This window comes from Sciurus vulgaris, assembly GCF_902686455.1.
Source record: "Sciurus vulgaris genome assembly, chromosome: 16".
Taxonomy (NCBI): Eukaryota; Metazoa; Chordata; class Mammalia; order Rodentia; family Sciuridae; genus Sciurus; species Sciurus vulgaris.
The window spans coordinates 67,251,002-67,260,602 of NC_136477.1; the positions used below are offsets into that span (position 1 = coordinate 67,251,002).

At 36.9% G+C, this 9,601-nt stretch overlaps 1 protein-coding gene across 1 annotated transcript; it reads right to left on the minus strand.

The window, feature by feature from the left end:
* Positions 1–1,042: 1,042 nt before the first annotated feature.
* On the minus strand, positions 1,043–3,293 carry LOC306646545 (nuclear respiratory factor 1-like). The gene has a single exon (XM_079115170.1). The coding sequence runs from the start codon at positions 3,077–3,079 to the stop codon at positions 1,610–1,612; it is 1,470 nt and encodes a 489-aa protein (XP_078971296.1). The 5' UTR covers positions 3,080–3,293; the 3' UTR covers positions 1,043–1,609.
* Positions 3,294–9,601: the final 6,308 nt, after the last annotated feature.

Here is a 9,601-nt window from a genome sequence, read left to right on the forward strand (position 1 = left end):
CAAGTGTTTTATATCCAGCAAAATTACCATTTTAAAGCAAAAGAGAAATTAAGGTATCACAGATAAACAAAAACTGAAAAAAACTTGCTAGAAATACTAAATGAGTGCAGTAGGCTGAATTGAGAGGACCTACAATGTAGATGGTAAATTGAATCCACACAGAGCTATAAAATTTGCAAGCAATAACTAAAAGCAACAAAAAAATTTAGTAACTCCTTTCCCTGGCATTTTATAAGTCATAATTTGTAAAGATACATTTTATAACAGTAATAGCAAATCAAGCTTTACTATTTTAATAGGCTAAAAAACAAAAAAATAGGGCTGGGGATGTAGCTCAGTTGGTAGCATGCTTGCCTTGCAAGCACAAGGTCCTAGGTTTGATCCCCAGCACTGCAAAAAAAAAAAAAAAAAAAAAAAAAAAAAAAAAAATTAAAAATCATAAAACTGTAAAAGTTAAAAAACAAAGATGATAGGCCAATAATCTTCACATCTTAATAAGTTAGAAAAAGAGCAAACTAAATCCAAAGTAAGCAGGAGGAAGAAAATAAAAGAATAGAACAAAAAAAAAATAGATAATTTTGGAAAATCAACAAAGTTAAATCAAGAGATCAACAAAGTATGAGTGCTGGGGTTGTAACTTAGTGGAGGAGAGCTTGCCTAGCATGTGCAAGGCACTGGATCTGATTCATAGCACCAAATATAAATAAAATAAAGGTCCATTGACAACTTAAAAAATACTAAAAATAAGAAGTATGGGAAGTGTAATCTATGAAAGGCAGGCAGTCACAATTATGCTTAATTTATAATTGATTATATAAATTAACATTTATATAATGCTCCGTACACAAATACAGCACACTACAAAATTCTTCTCAAGTGCACATGAAAAAAACCACAAAAACAGATCTCACGAAACTCGAACAACTAAAATTATTCAAAACATTTTTTTTAATTTATTTATTTATTTATTTTATTTTTTACCCAGAAGTTAGGGATGGAGATTTATTTTTCTGTTATTATTTTCAAACTTTTTATTATGAAAAATTTCAAATAGGCATGAGCAAGAATGATACCACGAACTCGCCTGTGCCCATCACACAGCCCTGCCTCTTCTATCTGACCAGGGACCGACAAAGCAAGGAAGCTTCCAATGATGTGCTCTTGGTTTTCAATACCTTCACTTGGCATAATCTGCAAAGCATTATTTAAGAAAACAGGAAAACCCCCGAATGTGAAACTTTCTAAGAGCATACCTAGGGCAGAATTACATTAAAGGCAACACCTGAGGACAGATAGCAAAGTGGAAACACGGGGATAGTTATGGGGTTTGAGAGTCACACGGAAGGAGCCTATCCCAGTACGCTGCTGCTTCCTCTTCTTTTTTCAAACCAGTCACGTTTCATTGGGTGTTGATTCTCAGGATATGAAAAGACACGGCAACAATCAAGTTCTCATAAAGGGACCTGGAGCAAGGCGGTCATGGTTGGGAGTCCAGAGCACCCTGCCACTGGCCCCTCTTTAGTGGTATCTGAGTCACTGCTCACATTTGTGCTCCTTGTAAGAAAGGCAGTAGTTGAAGAGCATGTAAGCTGCCAACACCATGCTAATTTCAGCGATGCCTTCTTTCTGACGTATCTTTCTGACACGGTAGTAACCTCTTTGAACGGCTCCAACCACGTCTCTGCGGCCTTCTTGTCAGGATCCACTTGCAACCTCCACAGTCTGCCATAAAGAGGCCATTAGCATCTTGGACTCCAGTAAGTGCTCCAACGGCTGCTGCGGTTTCCCCAGACAGGACGATCTGTCCCCCGCCTTGTAAGGTGGCTTCAGCCAGGGTGGCGACAGCATGGGCGGCAGCTTCACTGTTGAGTGCCATGGTGACGGTAGCTCCCTGCTGCATTTCCTGCGAAGCTGCCACTGCGTCCTCTGCCAATGATGCTACCGCCTGGGTTGCCTCTGATGCTTGCGTCGTCTGGATGGTCATCTCTCCTCCCTGTAATGTGGCCCAATTTAGTTCCACCTCTCCATCAGCCACAGCAGAATAATTCACTTGGGCAACAGTGACTGTGGTTGGCAGTTCTGAAGCATCAGCCAAGGTGGCCACTGTTGCCCCTGTACCAACTTGGATGAGCGAGACAGTGCCATCAGGGTTGCTAAAGGTCTGCACTACGGTCTGTGACGGTACAAGATGGGCTATACTGTGTGTGGTGGTAGCCTGTGTTTGTTGATCTTCAGAAGCATATAAAAGATCCTCCCGCCCATGCTGTTTGTAACAGTTTTTAACTATGGTCCGTAATGCCTGTGTCCATGAAACCCTCTGTTTTTGCTCTTCTGTGCAGACATCACTCCGGACATTTGCCCACGGGATATCTTCAGGCCACCAGATAGGCTTGCAGCTTTCTTTCCCCCAGCCTGGTTTTCCCCGACTCGTGGAGTACTTGAGCATCTCTGGGATAAATGCCCGAAGCTGGGCCTGGGTCATTTTGTCCACAGAGACAGGAATCCCATCGATGGTGAGAGGTGGCAATTCTGAGTTAACCTCCTGTGGTGCAGGGGCGTGTTCTGCTAGAGCAGACTCCAAGTCTTCCAGGATCATGCTCTTGTATTTTCGCACCACATTCTCCAAAGGTGCTGCACCAAACACTTTAAAAACAGGGTTGGGTTTGGAGGGTGAGATACAAAGTACAATAGCTTGCTGTCCCACTCTAGTAGTATATTCATCTAATGTGGCTCGAAGTTTCCGAAGCAAACGTGTTTGTTGTCTCTTCCGGATAGATGGATTAGACTCAAACACATGAGGCCGTTTCCGCTTCTTCCCTGTTGCCACAGCAGCAGCAGCAGCCATTCCCACAGGACCTGCAGCAGCTAGATGGGCCGTAACCTCATCGGCCGCTGTGGAGTTGAGGATATCTGAATCGTCATAAGAGGTGTCCTCAGGAGAAGAAGGGGAGTCTTCATCAGCACTTAACATACTGTGTTCAGTGTAAGTGGCCACATGGACCTGTTGTACTTGTTGGGCCACTGCATGGGCTTCTATGGTAGCCATGTGTTCAGTTTGGGTTACTCCGTGTTCCTCCATGAAGATCTACCAGAAGAATTGAAAGCAGGGTGTCAAAGAGATATTTGTATACCCATGTTCATAGCAGCATTATTCACAATAGCCAAAAGGTGGAAGCTACCCAAGTGTCCATCAACGGGTGATTGGGGAACAAAATGTGGCACATACACACCACATATTATTCAGCCTCAGAGCGGCTGCGCTACCGTGGGCCTGCGCCGTGGAGACTGCGACCGCGCCGTGGAGACTGCGACCGCGCCGTGGAGACTGCGACCGCGCCGGCTCCTCGCAGCCTCCTGCCACCAGCGGAGGCAAATGAAAACATTTTTGACCCATAAACTAGCAATCAACAGCAATGATATGTGGAAAATCACCAAGTATTTTTAACTACTGCACAGGTCAAGAAGAATGGCAAAGACAGTAAAGAACCCTTAACTGAATGAAAAATGAAAAGATCACCATTGAAACTCATGGGATGCAGGTAAACAATGTTTACAGGGAAATTCTTGCATTAAATACTTGTATAAAAATGAACACTGTGGGCTTGGGTTGTAACTCTGTGGTAGAGCACTTGCCTAGCACAGTAAGGCACTGGGTTTGATTCTCAGCACCACCTTAAATAAAAAATAAAATAAAATAAGATAAAGGTTAAGTTCTTAAAAATGGTCTTAATTTAAACTTCTACTTTAAGAAACTAGAAATAGCTCAGCACAGTGGCACATGCCTGTAATCCTGGCAGCTTGGGAGGCTGAGGAAAGAGGATCACAAGTTCAGAGCCAGCCTCAGCTTTAGTAAGACCTGTCCCTAAACAAAATATGAAAAAAGGTCTGGGGATGTAGCTCAGTGGTTAACCGCCCCTAGGTACCATCCCTGGTAACAAATAAATAAATTAAATTAAAATTGAAAAAAAGGGCAGGGCATATGCCTCAGTGATTAAGTGCCCTGGGTTCAAACACCGGTACAAAAAAAAAATATGCAAAATAAGCCCAAAGCAAGAAGTAAATAATAAAGACCACAAATCAATGAAATTTAAAACAGAAATCAGACTAAATATCAACAAAGGCAAAATCTATTTCTAATGGTGGAAGGGAAAAAGTTCTCATGAAATTGATGAACCTTTAACCAGATTAACCATAAAAGAGCTAGTAAGACAGAAAACAGGATATGTCTATACTGAGCTTACAGAGATTAAAAGACTAAAAAGATTTAAAAGAATAGCTCTATACACACAAATTTGACACCAATTCCTTGAAAGACACAAATTATTCAACATTCACTCAGGAACTAGTAGATAACCTGAATAGATACTCTACAGTTCTCTATTCATTTACTGTATTTGTTAACAAACCTTCACAGGGCTGGGGAGATAGCTCAGTCGGTAGAGTGCTTGCTTTGCGAGCCCAAAGCCCTGGGTTCAATCCCCAGCACTGCCAAAAAAAAAAAAAAAAAAAAAAAAAAAAAACCTTCACAAAACTTCATCTCATATGATTCCTCTAGTAAAAACTGCTAATCATTCAAGGAGAAATGGCTACAATTAACACAATCTGTTTCAGAAAACAGCAGTACCAGAAATATTTCTCAATTCATTTTATGATACCAGTATTAACTCTTATATGGAAAGCTGAAGATAATACCAGAAAAAAAAAAAAATAACTGCTGATCAATACCCCTGATAAATATAAATCCAAAAGTAGTAACAAAATTTACTCAAACCTGAATGCATATAAAAATTATAATTAGGGCTAGGGAGATAGCTCATTTGGTACAGTGCTTGCCTTGTAAGCACAAGGCACTGGGTTCAATCCCCAGCACTGCAAAAAGAAATTATAATTAATATATTATGATTGAGACTTATTACAGGAATGTAATGTTGGTTTTCTGAACATTTAAAAATCAATATGCTTCATAGATTTAATAAAAAGTTCTATGATTGCAACAATAGATGGAGTAAGAAAATTTGACAAAATTGAATATCCATTTTAGATAAAAACTCAAAACAGGATGATAGTGTCTCAGTGTGGGTTCATCAATACTAACAAACGTAAGTGCAAGTTTCCATAGAAATTTTAAGAATTAGCTTATTTATATCTTCAAAGAATCCTGGTGAAGTTTTGACTGGCACTGCACTTTAAATCTGTACTCAATTTTGGAAAATCTAATATCCTAACTATTTTGAGTGTACCAATTCATAAATAATATGCCCCTTGACTTACTTAGATTCACTATCTGCTAGCCACAACCATCATTACCATTTGCTAAGAACATTCTACTGCTTACTACATCAAAAAGTGCTTTATATGAGAAAGTCCCATTCTAATAATTGTTTAAACATAAAATCCAAAGTTCCAAGGGCCAGTATAATTGGTTGGCCTAGGTACTGCTTGTGCTGTCTTTTTCTTATAGGCTACATCTAGATGACCAGAGTCTATCATGGAACCAGCATATAGATAATGTAATGTATAAAGCTGCTCTCCTGCCCATCAGGTACAACTATTTTCCCCACCTCCACTTGTCAATCTGTGAACTAGCTATTGGTTCATCAGTCAGCTTGCAAGTAACCTTCTCCGATATTGGTCCCCTGTTAGCCCAGCGGAATTCAACTGTTTTACTGTAGCTTCCCCACCATCTTTTTCATTCTTCTGTCTGTCCTACTCACTTTTCTCTATTCTCCTGGCTTTCCACTCTCTCTAGCACATGCCCTTTCTTTTCTTTTCTATTTTCCTCTCATTTTCTCTCTTACTCTGCAGGGAGACACTCTGTTTGCTTAATAAACTCCCGTATGTGATTTCCCGTGTCCAGCGTAGTTTCGTGGGATTTCCTTACAGATAAGGTTCCATTACAACCAGTAGAGTCAAACCCATTCACATGGATGTGTGCAATGTGAATTTCTACAAAACCTCCCATCACTTAAATATCATCAGTAAATATTGGGGTTGATTCTCCAGTCCACATTGTTGGATGTATTAAAGGTGGATCTGAGAAATGGGTTCAACATATTTCCCACATATTTCACTTACCTGAGAGCTCAATAGAGCTAGCATATAAATATTGTGGTTTGAGATTTAAGATCTTATTGTAAAATTTGGTGCATTCTATTCCTCTATGTGTCACTCAGAAGTTTTATAATTTTTAGAAAATATTTTTTGAAATTAAGTAGGTTTACATAGTGATGTTCCCCCTTTATATTTTTATTTTTCTTAAATTGTAGAAAAAATTACTCTAAACTGGAATATTACTAACCTTAAATTGTAGACAATGGCCTAGCATTGCACACATATTTAAACTATATGAAGTGACAATAAATATTTCTATTTGACCAGAAAGATTAATATATTTACATATTGTCAAATTTGATACTGTTAAGTTGAAAAGGGCATTACAATAAGAAAAGGCCCAGTTTATACCAAATATAGGATTTGATTTTGTCTCTAATAGTGGTCTGAGTTAATAATCTTTAAAATGCAGTCAGTAGAGACATTGAAAATTAGTCTCATGATCCATTTCTTTTATAGGTAATGTCCTTATTTTTCTAAATTAACGTCAGCATAGCAATTTAATATAACATTTAAAATCTTAAAATTTATGTCATTGATCCAGCAATTATATTTTAATGTTTCTATGAAAAGATAATCTTTATGTATAAAGAAATTGTTGTATGACTATGTTTAATAACCTTCCTTTTAAAGTAGTAAAAATAGTCCAAATGTCCAATGTGGAGTTTGGATAAATGAAATACATGACAAAAACCTAGCATTAATAGTATTCCTGTAAAAGCATACTAATTGTGTGCAATCTAAAACAATGTTATAAGCTTTAAAATGAACAATATAATTGTGTATGTACAAATATATATATCTCTGAGCTCATTTAAAGAAAACAGTTTAGAAGATTTAATAAATGTTCATAATAATTGCTGGAATCTCAAAAACAAATTTTTATGTGTACTTAATTTTTTCTAAGTGGATCTCCTGACAAAATATAGGCAAGATACCATAATCTTGAAGCCATCTTTAGCCTCTTTATCTAAATATTATTTTATAAAAAATCTGTATATAATTCTTTGAATTAATATAAATTAATTAGTATAATCTAATATCACATATGAAACATGAAACAGACATGCCCAGAGCTTCCTTCCCTTCTTGGGGGAAGGTGTCAAAATATTTCCCATATTGTTAGACCTTAAATAAGACAGTATCTTCTGAATGTTCTCTAAAAATATAGTTAAGTTTACTTTTTAGTGTAGAGAGTAATATAAAAGCCGTAGACTTTTATTTCATTTTAAAATATTAAATGATATAATTAACTTTTGAATTAAATTGCTATAAGTTTGTAAGAGATCATTGTTGAGAAGGCTTCAGTTTGGGGAAATCAGCTTAATAACATATCACTATAAATCTAATATTTTAAAGACTTCTTTATCTGGAAAACAAGAATATAATTAACATAGTAAGTCAGTACTAATTATCACGGTTAATTAAAATATAGTCATTGATGTTTTCAAATTAATCAAATTTGGCTTTTAAAGAGAAATTTAAAATTTGGAATGGAAGATTGTATTTTAAAATAAGTTGTTGTTAAACCAAATTGTATAAACCAAAATGTCTTTGAAATTAACTTTTTTTAAAATAGTAGAAATTCAACAGGCAAAATAATTTTTTTATTAGAATGAGAAATTAATATTTTAAGTATTTTCTTTTTCTTCTATCCTTTAGTAGGAAGGTCCAGTGAAGAGGGGTTCATGAAAAGGTCTTGTCTATATTTGTAACCACCCTCTATAATAGAAACTTAGTAGAATTTAAAGAATAGAAACTTCTAATAATCTTAGCTGACTGTGTTAATTATATATAGCCAATTTAATTATATATAGCCAATTTAAATATATAGTCAATTTTATATAGCCAATTAATTTGCATGTCAGTATTTTGAAAATTATTTTTTACAAATACTGTTTTAATTTATTCAGCATGCTACAGTCTTCTACTTTATCAGGTTAAAAAAACGTTTTAGGTACTTACATATTATACCTGATAGTTTAAGTGCTTGTATCTTGGTTCTCAATGAGAAAAGAGAGAACAAAGGAATTTTAGATCTTTTGTTAACCAAATTACAAATGTGACTAATATTCATATACATTTTAGTTAGGAGCATATGATATTTTTACCCTTAGTAGATGATGTTCCAATCGACCATATTTTAGTATCCCATTGAAGCCAGAATTGGGGACAGGCAGTTAGCGTAGAAATAGTGTATCTGGACAAATCAAGGAAATGAAGGCCATGGAAACCATCTGCCTCTGGAAGTTGGACGCTGCCCCTGGGAGAATGGAATGTCAAAAATCTCAGGAGTCCATTGATTACCAAATTTACCTGCCTTTATCAAGGACTGCAAGCATGGAGCTGCTAATTGGTGCCCCCTGGGCCCTTACCTGCCTGAATCACCTTGGCCTTCCCCATGTCCATGCTTCTCACTTTATGCAAAACTGGGCCTAGTCCTGTAGGCAGGAAGGAGAGATAAGGGGGGAGAGAACTGGATAACAAAAGAGACCTTAACCTATAAAAGATGTAGGGTGTGCTAACTTCTTGGGACTTTAGAACATCAGCCATGGCCAATTCTCCCTCCAAGAAGTGTGTATTATTACCTTTAAATAAAACCTGCTGAATATTCTTGCCTTGGTATGCTTCTGATACCACCATTTACTGGTGAAGAGTTCTGCTCCTTCTAATGTTGAAGTTTGAACACTAGAGGAGCACACCAAGGCAAGCATATTAAGCATATTATGTATATTAAGGTAATAATACAGACTTCTCCCGGCAAGAAGAAGGGGGCCATGGCAGATGTTCTAAAGTCCCAAGAAGTGAGCACACCCTACATCTTTTATAGGTTAAAGTCTCTTTTGTTCTTTAGTTCTCTCCCCCCTTATCTCTCCTTCGTGCCTACAGTGACTAAGCCCAGTTTTGCATAAAGTGAGAAGCAATGGGGGGGGGAGGGATTAATTAGCAGCTCCATGCTTGCAGTCCTTGATAAAGGCAGGTAAATTTGGTAATCAATGGGCTCTGGAGATCCTTGACATTCCATTCTTCCAGGGGCAGTCTCCAACTTCCAGAGGCGGATGGCTTCCTGGCTTCATTTCCTTGATTTGACCCAATCCCCTATTTCTACACTCACTACCTGTCCTTAATTCTGGCTTCACTTCTCTAATGTTCAAACTTCAACAACAGAGGAAGCAGAACTCGTCACTGGTAAACCCTAGTATCGCCATCCTTGTAAATCAATTAAGTTTCTCCTGTACTAAAAGAATAGATTTTATTCACCTCAAATTAAATTTACTTATTCTTAATTGCAAAAGTCAAGATATCAAAATATTGTAAATAATATTATAATTTCTTTCCTGTTTAAAGAAAACATTAGAAACAAGGAATATACATCTTAAGTATTATAGAACATAACAATTTATTATTTATTTGACCACCTGGAAAAATGTGAATTAATTTTTTTTAACCTGGAAATGTGAGTAAATAAGTATAAAAAATTCTTTTATTT

What these genes read in the sequence shown, in the direction of transcription:
- LOC306646545 (XM_079115170.1), bottom strand. Translation starts at nt 3,079, where the DNA reads ATGGAGGAACACGGAGTAACCCAAACTGAACACATGGCTACCATAGAA.